This window comes from Varroa destructor, unplaced genomic scaffold (genome assembly GCF_002443255.2).
Source record: "Varroa destructor unplaced genomic scaffold, Vdes_3.0 BEIS01000006.1, whole genome shotgun sequence".
Lineage (NCBI taxonomy): Eukaryota > Metazoa > Arthropoda > Arachnida > Mesostigmata > Varroidae > Varroa > Varroa destructor.
The window spans coordinates 2,138,780-2,157,765 of NW_019211459.1; the positions used below are offsets into that span (position 1 = coordinate 2,138,780).

General features: G+C 43.1%; 1 protein-coding gene and 1 long non-coding RNA gene across 5 annotated transcripts in view; one reads left to right on the top strand and one right to left on the bottom strand.

The window, feature by feature from the left end:
- Nucleotides 1–8,481, top strand: part of LOC111253084 (uncharacterized) — a 25,526-nt gene extending 17,045 nt beyond the window's left edge. Inside the window, exons 7-13 of one of the 4 annotated variants that reach the window (XR_002674482.2) lie at nt 165–224; nt 2,588–3,114; nt 3,479–3,587; nt 3,835–4,036; nt 4,726–4,808; nt 5,793–5,868; nt 8,065–8,481. This is a non-coding gene — a long non-coding RNA (uncharacterized LOC111253084). Of the gene's footprint in view, nt 1–164; nt 225–2,587; nt 3,115–3,478; nt 4,037–4,725; nt 4,809–5,792 lie in introns of all 4 variants that reach the window. The other 3 variants (XR_015329705.1, XR_015329703.1, XR_015329704.1) reach the window with 3 other exon arrangements.
- A 481-nt stretch (nt 8,482–8,962) lies between these two features.
- LOC111253058 (uncharacterized) lies at nt 8,963–18,513 on the bottom strand. Its single transcript, XM_022811925.2, has 2 exons — nt 11,203–18,513; nt 8,963–10,780 (listed from the first exon to the last, which is right to left on the bottom strand). Exons 1-2 carry the CDS (start codon nt 13,234–13,236, stop codon nt 10,574–10,576), a joined length of 2,241 nt encoding a protein of 746 aa, XP_022667660.1. The 5' UTR covers nt 13,237–18,513; the 3' UTR covers nt 8,963–10,573.
- Between the last annotated feature and the right edge of the window lie 473 nt (nt 18,514–18,986).

Sequence of the window (18,986 nt, forward strand, 5' to 3'; positions counted from 1 at the left end):
TATTTAATATAAAATAGTTAATGTGAAGCAGTTGTTGATTACTTCCACGTATAAAATTTTGTCATTTATAATTAGATGTTAAGCCAATACGCTTGATTTGGTCTGGTCCTCTTGTTTATTGAATTGCTTAACAATACTCAAAGAACGTACTCTTTCTTTTTTAGGTAACCATCGAGAGAAACTGTCTTCCCGTTGATATAGTTGCTTCCGTTCAGAATTCCAAGGTAAGCGGAACGTTTTTTTTTTTTTTAGTGTATACGGTGTACGTGCATCGACAAGACTAAGAAGATTCAATCATATAACAGATACAATCATTAGCTGGGGTACAGCTTTTCCCCTTCAGCTGTCGATTTTCATACATGAGGTGCTGCACGAGTGTTAGTAAAGGTGAAAGGGTAAAATTCAATTGATGTTGACAGTCGATTGATGTAAATGTAGAAAAAGTATGTTAACATGGGTTAACCTAAACTTCAATTGCATTTAATACCTGCGTACTAAATGCGTTCCTTTGCTGCACTAAGCAGGATAAATACAACAGGATAAAAAATATTAAAAAGCAATATTTACATATTTCTTTTAAAGGAAACATTTTTTTTCTGTAGTTCGTTTCTTTTTGTAGTTCATTTAATCGGTGCTTCAAATGGCCTGTTTGTACATACAAGAACATGTGACGCATACTAATGAAAATACTAAAATAAACAACGTTGAATTAGGGTTCGTATTCACACTTCTGTCACTCTGGGTAGAATCATCAATTCCACAGACCGGATATAAAGATAAAAATTATATATATTACACTTCTGCGACGATAGCAAAGTCGTCAATAAAAACTTTCACCGTATTTATGGGGAAGGCCGACTACATCCCATAGTGTTGTAAATTAAACGATATATAGCGTAAAACTTTTTTATCGGAGTCTTCTAAGTTACGGTGGTCATAATGTGTGTTGGTATGCCATTTTCGTACTGCGAACCCGCACGGGCAGTATTTACTGGATAGTTAGAGACCGCATTAGCCCATTTTAACTTCACTTTGTTTTGTGCTTACGGTATACAACTCCTGTCGTCTCCAGGTCTACTCCAACCTATTTTATATATAAGCTCTCCCTGTAGTTTGAAAAGTCTCGGGACGGTTGCAGAGGTTTGTATTTATTTGGACTTGTTAAAGGACCAAGAAATATACATCTTGTGATAATAAAGAGCGGAGTTAAGTGTGCTATATATACTTACAGCAGAGGCACCCTCATACAATTTTAGGACCTATAAAGGTGCTATTTTGGCTTCTATTCTACAAATGTGTTGACCAAAAAATCCCCCCAAGATCTTATTAAATTGAGTATGTCCAAATACGTCAACAAACTTTCAGAGAGCTTTAGGCCATTATATATATATACCTTTTTCAAATACTAGGAGCCAGTTCTACTTGAAACGCGTTACCCAGTTTCCATCTTAGCTAAATTGAAACTCCGGGTCATCATCGTTGATGTACAAATTACCACACGCGTCAGCTAAAGCTTTAGCATTTTATCGCTTGCATGCGGGAAGCATATCCACCATTCCACTCCCGTCCACCCCAGCTTCTACCAACCGCGACGTTTGTACCCACGAGGGCAGTGGAATTCCAACAACCACCGTCGCTCTGTTTACCGCTCAACCTCTCCATCTAAACTGAGCTTCTACTGACCCAATATGGCTGTATGTGGTGGTTTAACGGGAGTTCTGGGAACTGAGAAGGTTCTTGCATCGTAGAGAACATGCGACCCGTTTTGTTCTCAGCGTCAAAGCCTATCGTCCCAGTTTGCCATTACAATACTAGGTCAGCGTCTCATCCAATATTGGTGCAGAGACCAAACGCAAGCGAAGTTCTCCTAGTTTGCTCCGGTTCAGCATTTGAAGAGTGCAATCTGTTCACGGCAGAGCAGCCTTAGCTAAACCGTACCTGGCCGTATCCTGCGCCGCTTTCAGCCAGAGGCCGTTGATAGCCGACTGTGGGGCGTGTTAGCCTAATGCGATCGTTTGAAATTATCAGTTTTTGAATTCTGTGCTCCCCTTAATGGTAGATAGCATGAAAAGTGGCAAATCGAATGAAGCAGTAACATGTTATCTTCTTTAGTCTAAAGGCCATATACCATTAAATAATCGGCCAGCGATGACGTGGCCGTCAAAATAAAAAAAAAAAAAAAAACACTGAATAGCAAGAATAAATTTAAATATTCTGTAAAAATTATTAGCATTCAGTTAGCAAACAACAACATACTCATAATTTCCTTTAATAGGATCTTTTAATAAACGAATTAACTACAGATATGCTTGCATCTAAACGATTCACGACTTTGATTTAAGGAATAGAATGTCAAGCAGGGCACGGGATCCATGAGAATTATCTTCCGAATTTAGATGGATCACTCTGAAAGCGCTGCATGGCCTCACTCAACAACAACGGAGTTAAAGTTTATTTCAGCCTAGTGCTTTACTTACCGAAAAATATGTTTATTTTCGTCTAATAAATAGCCTGTTAATCGGTGTCCTATATGTGAAAAATGTACTAGTAGCCTCTTTTACGTTTCAAATGATATATTATATTACAGGTTGATCCAGATGCAAATTCTGTATGTAAAAATGATGCGGAAGCACGTCGGTGCGAACCCTGCTCTCTGCAACGTATCAGGGCACCTGACCCTAGATATGTCCACCACGAATAATTCAATGGCCTTCAACCGTGTTTCAAATCGCAATACGTTGGCCTACAAGTTTTTATTGATAATAAGTGGATTTATTGTCATGTTTTTATATTTTATAGCATGACTAGGCAGGCAAGTGTCAACTTATTTAGGCAACTTACCTCTCGTTTGTGAGTTGTATGTGTGGCCATAAGGTATATGTGCTATTGGGCCAGTCACTCCAGACGCGGCGCAGATTATTTAAGGCAAACGAAAACAAGAACTGCAATCTATTCGAAACTTCTTATCATTAACTTTTTTGAACTAATCAGCATATTTTTAATTACGCTTCTTTGGACTTTCCATTTATCTATTGCTAGAGTTGGGCACAAAAAATACAGATGCAGGAATTGTCACGGAGCTTCGAACGTGTTTCCTTGACCGTCTTATCACTGGTACGTCAACAGACGCATAGCGATCTAACACAAGTTAACAACCATAATAATATTATTACTTACATACGTCATCAGGTTAACACATGAATCATGGAAATATGACCAAATGGAAACAGCGAATTAAAGTTGCGAAACTTCATACTTCAGTATTTCTCTTTTGATTGAGCTTTGGGTGTCTAGCCATGAGCTATTTCAAACCAGAAACTACCGTAAAAAGAAACCAAATTGAAAGAGAAGCAGTTATTTTCTATGAACCGCATCGGCCACTACTTTCTGTTTTTTAAACCAAATATAATGTCGATGAAAATCAAAATCAGTCGCATCTGCTGTAAACCAGAATTAATAATTTTTTTTTTATTTTCAGATTCTTTTGAATACTGGAAAGTCTGCAGTGTTTCGATTCCGTCTATTTAGTATTATAATAAAAAAAAAAAAAAAGCTTTGGAGGCTTCTAGAAACAGCTACTAGCTCCGGTGAGTGTCATTGAAAGAAAGCCACATAGAAATATAACTCATTATTTGACACTGACATTTATATCTTACAGAAATAAGGGGTTAAGCTGCTCCCTCTATTTCCGTAAAAGTAAAAATTCATTTTTGGAGTTAACTAATTTGTACGAGAACGCTGTCGTCTTTTACCTAAAACGGTCAGCAGTTACAAGCATGGTACATTATGCATGTACAAAAGCATTATAACTAAGTTTTTTTTTTAATTTGGGAGTTGTATGTGCGTACGTTTCGCTAGTTTGACTCGTTTCCAGAGAAATGAAACTTTACCAAGTTCAATGCCGATGCGTTAGTTCGAAGTTAGTCAGCGATACAAAAAAAAAAAAAGACGGAAGCCAATGGTACCAGCGTTTAGAAAAGACTTAACGAACCAGTTAAGATCCTCGAACGAGCCGTGCAACAGCGCTATGTTACACGTAAGTGTAGTGAAATTCGAAATTTGGCCAAGATCACTAGAAGACGCCCACTCCATAACGCTAGCAACGTACGCTAAGTTGACCACCCTCAACAACTGAAGAGGTTTACTATAAAAGTTCCCATCTTGTCTGCAATAAAAATATTATAACCAACCTTTCATTTGTCTTGTAATCATTAAACTGAGACGCCAATTAGCCTGATTCTGTGAATCATTTGAAGGGTTTAAGTCCGTATATCGGCCACCTGATGATTGGTCGAGCACTTGAAACATTGTTGAAGTTTTTAAAAATTTCTAAATTATTATTTACGTAACGATTTCTTCACACATGTACTAAAAAATGTTCGCTCTATTTAGAAAATCCTGATGATAATAACTAAGCGGTTTGAGTGTTTCGATCCTTATCATACCTACAAAAGAGGCACCTTACGATCTTACGCTATTAATATATCATTTGCGAGCACATAGACTCACAGACTGTACAGGTGGTAGGCTAAACGTTTTGCGTTCGACCGGACACCAGCGGGACACATGAACCTCTTTTTATGAGAACAGGGTGTGGAGCTCGATCCCGGTGACTAGGCCTGCTTTCGCCGGCTACTAATTAATTTTTAATCTCTATTCTTTTTCTCTGATTTTCCGCTTTGGACCACGCTGTATCTTCATTTGTTCGTATCACCGGATCGGTAGGCTGGCGCAGGCTGGTCGGGCCTAGACGGGCCAATTTCCAAATGCGGCCCATGTAGTCTCCGTCTTCAGTTCATCCAGTTTCAGTAAGTTTAGTCGGCCTTTCCTTTTCTGGCCTAACCTACTTTCTAATTTGTCTTATCGTTATGAACTGCACGAGACCACTTGGACTATCGTTAACTGCTCTCCTGCTCTTTTCGTTGGTGAAGTTGTTAACAGTGTCCCAGGAGGTGGACAGTGCAATCACTATGCAACATAGGTACATCTGAAGGATTCATTGTCCTCTGGCAAACTGATCTCACCCCAGGGTTGTTGGTCCACTCCCTGACATTTTTTTACCGTCGCATGTGAGTACCTGTTTAAGAAATTAAATTCTCCTGCTAGGTCATCAAGGGAACTTCCCGCTCTATTTGTTTGTCGGTTTCTGGGCTAGATCTTCCTTTTTAATAGTTCCAAAGTTTTACAATAAGGTGCCGACGAAGACCAGGGTAGCTGCTGTGCCTATCGTTCGGTAGCCCGAGATAATTCTAGCTGCCAGGACCCGTTAGATCGTTCGTTGACGACCTCTAATACTCGCCGTCTTTGCTGTGCGCGCCGCCCATACGGCGCATCTGCAAAGAGTAACCAATTCTGCCACCGACCTCAATTGACGTTTCTTTTTTTCCTTCGGACCATTGTTAGTTGTCTTCACCTATTGTGATGGGGATGTAATTCGTTCATCTACACCTTTTGTCTAAGAACTCTCTAAGACAAGCTGAATTTTGGCTCTGACCAACAACGGACTAAAAAGCTCAGAAAGCACAGGCAGTTGATGTACTATCTAAGCTTCCTTTTCTTCGCTTTGATTTACTTAAATGTGGGTAACGAAATGTATTCCTCTAGATATTAGGCTTGTAGTCAATAGACCTTTTGTATGGACAAATGTCAGTAGAAGTCGTATTTTAATAATCAGAATCTAGTTTCTAACTGCAAAGTTTAGTTAGCTCGATTGGTACGCAATAGCATTAGGAAAAGGTTTTGTTTAAAAGTGATATTGTGCATAGTTTTCAATGAATTTATTTTGTCTACAGAACGGACCGATCGGACGCTAAGACAATCACTGACCAGACGTCGTCGCAAGACCGTGAAGCCGCTGCACATACCTCGGTACTCATCTATGGAGAAATCACTATTAAATATTAACCAGTTATTAATAACATGCTATGTACAAGTATTTGGACCAATGAAGAAACCATTTGAGTCTATTCAATGCTTCTAGAAAAACTAGTTTTAACGATTATTGGACCATTTGGCTCATGTTTAGCTTATTTTGTCACATACCATATTGGCCTCGAAGAACTAAGATACGAACCGGTAAAATGACTTGGCTATGTTTGGCACAACTTACCATCACTTTTTAGCTCCAAGGAGAACTTATAGCTCGAACGGAAAAGGGTATTACGGCATCGAGATTCGAGCGTAAATCAGCTATTACCCAATATGTTCGCGTTGGATGAACCTCCCATCGATATTATGCACCTTTTGGATTACCTTAAATCGATAGTTTACAAGAGAATATATGACCGTAAACAAGGCAGAAACAGGTTCCGCTATAGCTCTACGATCAGAGCGAAGCTGCAGGTTATTTTCAGTTCTCCTCTGACAAAGACATGTTCATCCTTAAAGCAAAAATCAGGTCCAGAAATAATCGTTAGCTTGCTTACAATTCAAGCAATGTACCTATTGCGGGTAAACGCGAACTTCCAGCTATTGCTCCGCCATGTCCGTCAATACGATTTCAAATAAACCGCCCAGTTCAAGGGATCCTGACCGAAATTAGTTGATAGCGTCTGGCAATATTCGTTCGTCCATCTGGAGTGCAACTGACTTCCCACCACGTTTAGAGATACGGAAATTGATCGGTCAAGCCTTTTGCCGCAATCCTGCTTTTCTAGCAATGAATCTAGTTTTGCACATCTCGGTAGTACGCAGGTCTCTTCGTATCATACGTCACGCAGACAAAAGCAACTAGTCTCAAACGTGTTATAGCTACTTATCGGAACTGTTGTGTTAAGGATACTATGTGTCAGATACTACCACAATATTCAGGTAGTACAAGTGCTTTTAGTAGGCGTAAATTTCTCATGGAATCCTTGTTGTGTGGGTGTTGAAGGGTTCGGTGTAATTGTACGGCTGTTAGCACCTCCATCGCTAAGAAGTTCTCCGTATTTTCGTTCGGATTTGCCTAATTTTCAAACTCTAGTAATATTCATTGATGGTTTTTCGATACTCTAAGCAATATGGCACTTTAGGCGTTACGCCAGCCTCGGCTAGTTGGTTAACCACAGTACGGTTCAACCTTCAAGGCGTCATTTGACCCTATGAGGACATCTAGACCTGATATAGGTCGAATACCTGAAGGAAAGAGCCTAATAAAGGTATAATTTGTAAATTAATGTTTTTATAGTCGTCTGCAAAAGCGTTCGTTTGGTGAAAATGAACTATACTTGCTTCTGGCCTGTGACATTTCTCTTGAACAGCAGCTAGCTCCTTTTATCAACTGTTTAATCTTCAATTTACTGTTTAATTCAGTTTTAAATTCAAAAACGCTTTAAAAGTGGAAACTGCTAATTACGCTGCACGTATGCCCGTACAATAGATTAATAAGTACAGATTGTATGCGTGTTCGAGTGCAACTTGTTCTGTTGCACTGCATGTACCCGCTATACATGGTCGTCAAGGCAAAAGGGTACATCTTTACATAGACGTTTCGTGTATAGAAAATCATTCCTGTAATTTTGCTTTCGATTATGCCTTATTTGTTGGGCCTTCTATTTTTATTATGAAGTAAGCGTTAGATACAGCATGCACCTGTTCCCTTCATCTAAATGAGAATGCACTGCGTGAGACAATACGAACACAACATTAATTTATTGCTTTTTATATCTGTAATAGAGTAAGTTTTCTGCATTAATATTTCTTTGTCGAATTGTCATGTCACAAAAAAAATCGAACGAAAAACAGATGCTGTCAATATCAATTGTGCTGTCAATACTGTGCCTGTGACAGCAACTAAGTAGGCTAAGGCCACATAGGACCGCCGCCCCCTTCATCCTTGTTACTCTATCACTCCATACAGAACTTATATTTTTGAACAAAGTCAACAATGCTTAACAAAACTTTGTCTGTAGTGGCTAATCGTTACCACGCGCCTCGTCATCGCCATCATCGATCTCTATGTTAGGAAACAGAAGTTACGAAGGTGGACCACATGTAGCTTTGTATTAATCATAACTGTAAGTAACCAGTGCTCGTTTGTCGTTAACAATTCGGTTGCTGGGTTCTTTTCCTGACTTTTTTAAGCGTAGTGATCATCAACGGAACGAATATTAGAGGCAAACTGAAGCTTTCGATCCATCGGGCAAAAAAAGATGGCGTACGTTATCCCACCAATTTTTCGTTTTCGCTACGAAAACCCTTATACGTGCCTTGAAGCTGGCTACAATATTCTAGTTAAATCAAACATTCGTCTGATGTATTACCTGGAAACGAGTAACACCCAGATTCGTTCCTGACGACAGCCTCTTCCGCTCCAGTCTCTATATGCTACTTATACTACAAAAGATCGGATTGGATTAAACCTTCACCCGCCGTTATACGCCAACATGTCTGTCTGTATACCATCGCGTTGTTGTCGTTTAGCTCGATACCTGGAGCTCAGCTTGACGCACAGCGTTACCCTAATACAATACATATTGCTTACTTTAAATAGTTAATACAGGTCTATTTTGTCATCATTATAAATAGATTATTATATAATACGTTACGGTAAGATTTGTCCAGCACCAATTTAATACATAAGCCTTAAGAAGTAATAGCGTAAACATGAACATTACTGAAGAAACATATAATTGGACCCCATTAATATGTTTAGGCCATTGCGGCTAATTTCGTGCACGATCTCCTCTCGTATATAGCAGGGGGCCAAATCTAAATTAAATATGTAGTGTAAGAATCTCCCCTCCAAACGCAGCTTGAAGCTCAGGGTGCACTAGCAAAACTCGAGTCCGACGATTTTTTAATGGCATCCGTTGTTCGCGAACACAGTAACAACAACCACCGCCTGCGGTATGTCCTAAGTGATAATATTTACCCAAAGTAAGTCTGAACAACAATTCGTGAAAATCATGCAACAAAACAATAAGCCAAAGGGTGGCGAGGTAGAACTTCATTAGGCAAAGAATAGAAATCATACGAAAAGTAACAGAAACAACAGTGATGATTATATTGTTTATTTTAATAATTGGTCGATGGGTAACTGTCACCGTAACCCTATTTACAGTCGGGCCACCCTGGCCCGCCCTGATTGTAGAACGCTTCTGAGTGAACTGCGCCTCATCATCGCGTCCCATTGCACGAGGATTTTTTCTTTTTTTTTTTTTCTGTAAGCATATATATTGTGGATATGTATGTATGTATGCATATATATAAGATATGTATCTAACAGTTGATAGATTCATAAGTGACATTTGTGATAGATGCTTCTCTCAAAGCCCAACTTCCTTGTTAGCAAGTTACATCATTGCATGGAGAAATATGTATACAATAATTTAAAATGTATAAGTCAGCGAATAGGCCATAAGCTCTAACGAGCAGATAACCCTAAATCAGTCGTTTAATTTGGTGATCATGTTTACGCTATTCGAACACCTCCTTACCTCTCATTGCCGCTAAGTCTAGAAAAAATCTGAATCACCTTATAGAAATTTCTGGCTTTGCCAAGTGCGGCTGATTTTCTATTGTTGTCATTGTTGCTACATTTGACACAATATGTGATAGCAACGTACGTATTTCTGCCGCTACAGATCTTCATACATACATATATATATATATATATGTGTTTGTTCAATTTGTACTATCTAACAAATTAGTATAACAGGATTTCATATAAATGCATTGATTACGTTATGCTGGAGCTACGTCATGGCGCTACACCACTTGGCCCAGCCAAAGTAAACAACAATTAATAATGGTGATAACGAATGATCACAGATGACCAGTCTATATAGCCAAACTATGGGTTGGGTTGGATGTTCAACGACACGCATGAACTGGCCGTTTAAAGTGAATGGAAATTTTGATTCAACCCATTTTGCTTATGATTAAGGTGTAAGAACTTGTGGCGCCCTAAACTGAAACGCATGTAGAAATGATAAGGCTACGTACGTGATGCTGTCTACTTCTATAACGCTCAACTAACAGATAGCGGCTCAAGACTAAAATTAAGACTTTAAGGTTGTCTAAGAAGTTAGATGGTCTATCATCGTGTTGCTTCACAAGTGATATGTGATGGTGTTAGCATATGTCGAGTTCTTGTTACCTATGGATTACTTGAACCGCGAAAATTTAAATTATTTAGGAATCAACTTCTGTTGACCCAAGTCAATGCTGAAGAGTGTCGTTTCATCCCCCTTAGCGTAAATACTACATGTTCATTCTCGTGTAATAAATAGCCAAACCGGGTTCAAATCATGAGAATTTCGTTGGGACGCGTATCGTTTTTGACCTGCTTCGTGTAATAGTTGAGGTGGGCGTACATTAATCGGTTGCTAAAAAACCTTAGGAGTATAAGTTTGCTGTTTGAGGACCTTCAAGTTGAGCTTTCGCAAGCACCCATGTGCGTTTGGTAGCAAAACTCCATTAATATTATTCGTGCTACGAACCGTTTTCTAACCGAAATTACCTTGAAGGTTTTCCAAAAAACAAATCTGTCCGAAGAAGCATCGAAGAACGCTGTACAATGTACGGCCGCCATAGTCATTAATTCGGCGACCAATGTGCAATTGTAACGCCATGCTGTACACTTGAACGTCTAACGAGCCCGCTCTGTTTTACGCGCAGTAATTCTGGTTACCATCCTTCTGAGAATGTTGATCTTGGCCCGGTGAGCTCGATTGCTGAGTCTCAGCTTATCCACCGTGTGCTGAGCTCGTTGTAGTCGTCGCAAAAGAGATGCACTGTGTACTCGTTTGCGGACAGTTCTTAGCCTACGTACGGGAACTTCCTTTGAAGTTGTCACCTGCCAGAAAAAACGTACGCCGCTCTTTAGGGACGTTGCCTTTAGGTCAAAACAGGTCGAACGCAGATTTTGGCAACGGAAGCATCTCGCTCACTGGAGCTCGATAATAGAATCTGTTTCAATATAAAACATAGCATGTACAATAGTCCTGACAGGATAAGTTCTATTCTTAATAAACAAGGCTGAATAACCATCAAAGTACAGTTATTGCTTTGGAGATTTATGCAGTCGTATACTTGGCTGTGGCATGGTTCGTGAGCTATGCTAGCGAGACTAGACATCTTTCTTACATGCTAAATGTCATTAAAATGGTTCATGCCATATTTTAGCTAAAGTAACGAACTGAAAATTGAATTGAAAAATGACCAATAGAGCCGAAATATCTAAGATGTCTAAGCAAAATTAGAAAGCAATTTCTCTACCTTGCAGTCGGTTTGTTCGGCATCGTGGGTTCCTTCTGATCGTATAAATACGAGGTCTGGTCCGAACAATGTTGGAACAGCATCAGGCTTCAGGACGCCGGGAAAAACTTCGAACCGATCCCGGCTGAAATGTGCTGCACAGATGAGGTCTCCGCTAGCGGCAATACACAGCGAGCCATCAGCGTTAGTCTTGTTTACGTTCATGCTCCAGACCATACGTTTGAGCAGGTCCTTTGGGAAGTGTAGCATTGCTACTGGTGCAATCTTGGCACCAGTTAGTGACGACTCGGACGAAGAGCAAGATACACCAGACGATGACGGCGAACCTTCTGCTGTCGCCATTGTTGGGGGCAGCTGCGGCAAATGATCGGCCAAATGGTTACTTCGACAGTTCATTACGAAACAACGAGACGAGCCATCCGGCAAAAGTGAGAGTGGAAGTGGCGCTGATGGAGTACGTGAGATAACCGAATGTCGAGTAATCGTCGTTGCAGTTGTTGCGACGGTGCTTGCAACGGTACTGCTGCCGCTGCAACTCGCAGAACTTTCCGAACCGGACTCGTGGCTGCTGTCGGTTAACCTGGCATCGCTTTGAGGCGTTGTTCCGCCGTCGTCCTCATCGTCTCGACTTCGGCTTCGACTGCGCGATCGGCTGCGACTTCGGCTGCTCAACTTCGAATCTCGTGGCAGTGGACGAAATCCCATCAGGGGCGGTGAATGTGAATCGAGCTGGGTTAGATTCGTGCTGTGGTTGTGGTGGGCATGTTCACCATGGTTATGGTGCGGTGACGGATGATGGGGCGAATACTGTTGCTGCAGGTGGTAGTTGGCATAGTCAAAGTGTGCCGCACGGGTTGGCTCTGGGGCGCGAATATGAGGAAGGGAGTTAGAGTGGGCTATCAAACCATCGCTGGTTAGGCCAATCGCGTGTTGCTTAAATTTATGACGCAACTCGAGGGGTTCAGGCCTCTTCATAGGATAGGTCGCTACAGGACGGTGCAGTGTTGGCGCTACGGGATCAGCTTTATACGATAATGCACCAGCAGTCGTTGTCGCTGGCGGGCTAAATTCCCCACCGTTGGCTTGTAATGCCATGCGAGCAATTTCCTGGCCATTTTTTATTACGGAACTACTACCTTCGGATCGTTCTGACCTAACCTGTGCATTTGTGCTTGTGTGTGTTTTGTGGTTAAGCGGCTGTTGTTGATGATGACTCGTAGTGCTGACGGTACCATTGTTAGCGTGCGACGCGTTATTCGAATTTTTGTTACTGTGACGCGGCTCTAGTGGTGCGTGATTGTGATCGCCGGAAGCTCGAAACACCGATACTCGATCGCTGTTTGCATGATAGAGTATTGAGACTGCTGCGGGACACTTTGCCGATCGATACTTAGAGCATTCGTAATAGACCTTGGTTCCCTCTTGGACCTGGGTTTTTTTCTGCATCACCCACGTCCTTTCAGCTTGCACGAAAGCCTTAGCCTGTCCATCATTGTTGAAACATTCGATCTGTGTCCAGATACGTTCTTTACCACGGCCACGTCTCTTCACCGTTGGTCCCCCGCCGTTTGTGGTAGGAACCCCTGAACTCGCAGAAGGGGGACTTTTACTATTGTAGGAGCCTGGCTTAACAAGAGGTACAGCTTGTAGTGGTCTCGGAGAGACTCGAAGATCGCATGGCGAATCAGGTAGCTCTGTTTGAGGATAGTCACCGCGGGGCGGACTCGGCCGGAACCGTACGTCATCTGGAGTAGCCGATGCAATGACCGGCGGAGCTCCACCAGCCCCTCGGGTCAGTTGCAGCCAAATATCGAGGCCAGGATTGTCCGGGTGTCCGGCTAACTTCGGCTGGAGACAGGCCAGCGGAACCGGTAGCGCCATTGGCCCAAACGGGCCTGTTGTAGCCATTCTGTCGGCAAACAGGCCAGTTAGTAGGCCGCCACCAGCTCCAACCGGCACGGACGGCAGTGGGGAGCGAATCTTGTCGAGTTTATAGCTCTCGCTTGGGTAGAGGATGTGGAGAGCCGAGGCCATCAAACGGCCGCAAAGAAATTGCACGTACGGAGGCTTCTGATTTCTTAGGCACGCACTGATACTGATTCGGTCCACAAGCACAGCGCAAAAAGCAGCCTTTTTTGGTAGAGAATATATATAGTCTGTTTTTTCGTCCACTCCACAAACACGCGGATTTCGCGAGTAAGCAGGCAACTATGGACTGCAACAAAAACGTAGAAGGACAATTCCCCAGCTACGCAGTGCCTCAGAGGCTTTTGGGGGCGGGACAAACCAAGTCATCACAAGACTAGTACTGTCTCATTTGGGCGCTTTTAGTTCATCGCTAATTCATTAACGCCTGTTCTTCGGCCCAAAGGCGTCTCCGACGCGTGATCGCTCCGGACCCACAAAAGCGGCAACAACTGATGCTGCTGTTACAGCAGGAGTTGCAAAAGCTAAAGCAAACGAAGCACCCCACAAAGCACCCACACGTCATCGGGTGGTTCCCGGGTAGCGAAGCGTTTGTCGTTGCCTGGTACTTGCTGGCGACGTTGCCTTCACCGAAGGGCTTCGGCCTGCACGAATGCTGTGTTCTGCTGTGCCACTGCTACGGCTTGCAGCGGCAGCGAGAGCGACGATGGCAGCAAATCGTTTGTCTCGCGACTGATCTTGATGATTATAATGATGCTGCTATCTTTGCCAACAGCTGCGTATTTGTGTGTGTGATTCTACTTACGCTGGCCGTCCCAGTGTCCAAAACCGTCCCTGCCCTGGGTTCGCCTGCACTAATGAATGCACCAACACAGACGCACACACAGGCCTCAATGACGTAACATTCACACACCCAACTGGGTCAGTCAATTCGACAGGCAGCAGCTGGCAGCAGCAGCAGGGGCAAAAGCAAGATGGACCGCTCGAGGTTCCACAGCAGCGACACTTGCACCAATGCGGATGGTGCTTAGAAAGTACACCGTGCGGATATGGATGTGCCTAATTAAATGGTGCTGACGGTGATGCAGGTGGCGATGTCGGCGGTGCGGGCAACAGCACTGAAGCATTCAATATTTGAAGCTGATGTTGTACAACGTCAACTTAAGTTAGACCGACTTTGATAACTATTGTCACACAAGAATTCAAGAGCTGACTTGAACTATGTCTCAGGTACGCGCTATGCGATTTATTTGCGTTGCCCGTCCATACTGCTGTGTAGGATTGCTTTGTTGACCTGAATCAGACATGGATATTGACGGCACTTAACTTCACCTTCAGCGGGACAGGTGGCTTGGCCTCATCAAATAGACGATAGTGAAAAGGGCAGTCACTGGTGCAAAGTTATGTACATCTTGCTATCAGTATCGAACAACGGCAATGATCGTCCTGCTGTAGTACGATACTAAAAACAAAGTTTCCTTAGAAAATCTGCACTCGGCCGTACGTTTTTCGGCAAAACAAGGCGTGATGTGATGACTGGCTCGTCTTCTTTATCTAATCACTGAGTATTTCCGTTATGTTGTTTTAATCCAATCGACTTGCTAGTTAACGCTTAGTCGTTCACAATAGGATTGTACTGAGAGAAGCACTTCAATTTTTCGCATTTACTAGCAGTTGTACCTTAACTCTTGGGTTCCACTGGTAATTTTACTAGAGACCACTGCTGCTGCTGCTGCTGCTGCTGCTGCTGCTTACGTGCTCAACGTTCTCGCTTGGTATGCACAAACACGCCCAGAACCAAACAAACTTACTCGAGATCGATGTAAAGGCAACTTGGCTTATTTGGTTAAGCTATAGTGTGAGCGGCTACTGCACTGCAATAATTAACTGCAATACATTGCGTTTGTATTGAACGGCGGCGCGAGCTGGGTCAGTAACGGCAGCTGGTGGCGACCACCGGTTCGGACCGTAGTTTGCAGCGGACTGACAGCCATTGCAGCGTCCGTTGCCCCGGTGCCACTTTCGAAAGCGACTTCTCCCTCTTGATGCGAGGAACATCCGACGCGGAGAGAGCGCCCCTTGCTACCACCAGCGAAAGTAGCAACCATCGCAACGACAGCATCGCGGAACCGTGAGCCGCCGCAACGACTCCAGCTAGCGAAGTGCTGGCGGGGTCTACGACCGCCAATTCGCCCTCCCTTCGCCAAGTCCCTTTCACTTTCTGTCGCGGAAGCTATCTGGTCATTCCCCCCCGCTGTCGTCATCGCCGTCGCTGTTGCTACTGCCATTGCTGATAGTGACGGTGATGATGCTGGTGCTCTTCTAACGGTTCACGTTGCCCCGGCTACACCACCGCTGACAGCCAACGGCTGAGACCGAAGCCGTTGTATAGAATCGTTGCGGCTGGGCTTTCTGGCAATTGGCGACCCGGCGGCAACGTTAGTAACTATGGAGAAAGGTGCATTTACCCCAGCACGCGTAACACAAAACACGAGCGCCTCTAGCGGCAACGACCTGAAACTACATGAACAGTGAAAGTTGCCTCCTCTGAAAAATAAATAGCCAATATTTTCGGCCTGCAGAAAAAACTACGTAACTGCAGGTCCGAAATTGACAGCACTATGTACTGTCTAATTTTTGCTATTCTGTTTAGACTCGTAGTTAACATCGCTCCAGTTCATTGCAACGGTTTTAAAATGTTTAAATAAATCCTGCATTAACTGAACTATGTATTAAATGCGGATTTAAAATTTCTTGTTTCTAATTCTTTAGACTTTATCGTTATTAGGTTAGCGATAGCAGACAGCCGATCTTCAGATTCATCCATTTCACCATGTCGTTACCCGCTGATTTTTTTTTTAAATAGCTACAATGGCATGCGCGTTACCTTCTGAGTATGGCGCCTTCAAAGATTCGTATTCTGTAGAAAAGTCAGTATGATCAAATACTCCGCAGTTTGAAAGGCATAATGGTCGCTGATCTTCACTGCACTTACATCGTTCTTATAGAAAAGTTGCGTTCGCGCACCGACCGTTACAGGGCACCGTCGCCAGCAGCGATGCTGATCAGATGGCGCATCGAAGTCCTCCGACCCACTGCCGGGCGAACAAGTCATCGTCGCTTCGACGTTATCGGCATCAATGGACGATACGAGTAGGTTTGTGTGTTTGTATGTCGCTGGCGGGTCCATTGCCCCGACCGACACGAGGGCTGAGCTAAACTGAACGCCAAACACGAGAAGAACAACCGACGGGAATTTGCGCGTAGCCGCGTCAATACAACTGCTGCTGCTGCTGCTGCAATGGCTGTTGTTATTTCTTATTATCCGTCATCGGCCCCATCTTCTTCGTTTTCATCATGGTGCCGCCGCCGCCGCTACTGCCCCAGCAGCTGCCTAGTGACTGACCCACTTCCGACCGGAACTTTCCCGGTTGCTCCTGTAGCAAGCATGTCGTAGGGGTCGTTACCCGCAGCGTCGACATCGACGGTGGCAACGGCCGCGAAAGCAGCAACCAAAAGCACGACCAAGAACGAATCGCCGTTAGTTCATCCCGCTGCTTCGGACTTTTCGGCTTCTATCAACAACCCTATTCACTGCGTCGTTCACTTGACTTCTGCTCTCGCTGTCGACTTGCTTCTGCGCCATTACTGATCCGTCCTGTTGCTTCGTCTATAACTTCGCTAGCTTTGCACTGGCTTCGTTGGCTGCAACCGGAAGCGCAACTTGCAAACGGACTGAGTTTTATCTATCTATCGCCATCGTCATGTGGATAGTAGCAGCAGTCGTACTTCGCAGGCAAGCTGCGCTGAGACATTATTACCACAACGAATGCCCCTACCATCAACGCTACCCCCAATACGACCAACATCGAAATTTAGCAACAATAATACTACTACGAGTACTGTTGACGACCGTCGCCACCTCCGCCACAGCCGTCGCGCGCGCACTTGTTATATTATATAATAATAAGTGTCATGTCTACTTTTTGCCATAAAACGGTAACACTTTCGTTGTACCCCGACATGTAACGGAACGGAAGCTCGGCAACGAGGCGCTGTTCCCGATTTCTCGCCTCTCGCCATCAGCTAGGGCTTGGTTACTCACAACAAGAATAATACCGAAGAACCGAAGGGAACGCTATAAAAGCAGAGTAAAACGTGTACTTCTCTCTTCTAGTTCTTTTTTTGGCTTTTAAAAGGTAATATCTTGTTTCAATATATGGCCGTTCGCAAGAGCTGCGTCCATTGAGGGTAAACATTTCCTTCCGTAGGCATGGGACGACGATTTATCCGTGCATACATTTTCCATTTCCTTTTTGTTCATACGAATATATCCACGTCGTATGCTGTAACTCGGCCAGCTCCTCGCAGTCTTACGAGTATCTCTCGATTGTCGTTAAATATCAAATGGCTCGGAACACCGCTGAAATTAAAATATCAAAATGTTTCATCAGGTCGAACTACACAGACAAGCAGTTCCTAAGGATTCGAACCGATACCCAACAACACGCGTCTGTCCAGTCATCAGTGAGACGTATGGCACATCCAGCTCGTCGTATGTCAAGGTTCGATCCTATGCGTTAGTACTCGTCTTAGATGCCAAACAAATCGACCAAGACAATAACACTCTGCTAGAATCCCGATAAAAATGGCCGATGAAATCCTCTATCGGTTCTGTCATCCAGCCTGTTAAATACTCTTGATAAGCTTATTTCATTTACGTATGGCTAAAAGCAGACTAATGAAATGTAACTTTGTTCAATAACCATAAGCATCACGTTAATAAGTCTGTCTAATATATTACGTTGTATATTGTCACAAGGTCGTATCGAATTCACGTGAACCCTGCCAGTTTCGGATATTTTTCAATATTGAAGGTTAATAATCGTAATCATACATTCATCAGGCCGTCCGTGGCCCTAAAAAACCTTTCGAAAGCTCTCTAACGAAATTAGAACTCACACTGCTACAGGCCTTTTCCAAAGAACGTAAGAAACATATGTTTCTTTTTAGTTTTTTTTTTTTGTTGACGTCCTTAGACGTTTCGTAATACACCGTAAGATTTGAAGGCCGCTCTCGGTTTGCACGAAAATGTCCTGCTGCCTATAGCTTACGCTGATTACTTCTAGGCTTCGATGCGTTGCACAATATTGCCATGGATGTGTATTATTTTCTATAGTATAATAGTAGCAGCAGCAACATAGTAGTCTTGCGTTTTTGTCCTAAGGTAGCAGCCTTCGCTGCGAAAAAGTCCCGTTGCGAAAAAACGAAAGTAAGATTAAAACTAAGCGGTGCAGACTGAACCTCCCCAGAGAACACACTTGACAAATACACAGGCAGGTACAAAGTTTAGCCCCAAAGCGAAACACTTCGCAGTTCCTTCGCCTAGAATAGTTCAGTAATAATTTTCAGATCAAAACTGCATTAGATGAATTGCTAAGTTACATAAATGTTGAACTTACCAGATTTATAAAAACGACAACGTCGAAAAATACAGAGACCGTAATAGTCACCGGAAGTAAAGAGTATAAAACCGAGGTTTGTTTCTCAATCAACTCGGCTACGATTTGTCAAGTCAGATTGCTTTTATCTCAATTATTCAATCGTCGCGTCAAGCAGACGCGACGATATATAGTAATCACAAACGTTTTGCCTTTACTGATAAAACTATTCATGATTTCGTATATAGTCGTGCAATAGCAGTGCAAAAAATATGTTACCCTCTTGCATAACATACAATTTATTTAATTTGTACTGCTGTGAAGCTTACCATCTTTGAAGGTGTGAACGTGTGCAGCTTGTTAAAACACCGTATCGTATTTGAACCTATTAACCATTTTTATTTAACGTACTCGTCG

Coding starts and splice junctions, on each gene's coding strand:
- LOC111253058 (XM_022811925.2), bottom strand. CDS start 13,236: ATGGCCTCGGCTCTCCACATCCTCTACCCAAGCGAGAGCTATAAACTC. Junction 10,781..11,202: donor CCGAACAAACCGACTGCAAG/GTAGAGAAATTG, acceptor TTTTTCTGGCAG/GTGACAACTTCAAAGGAAGT.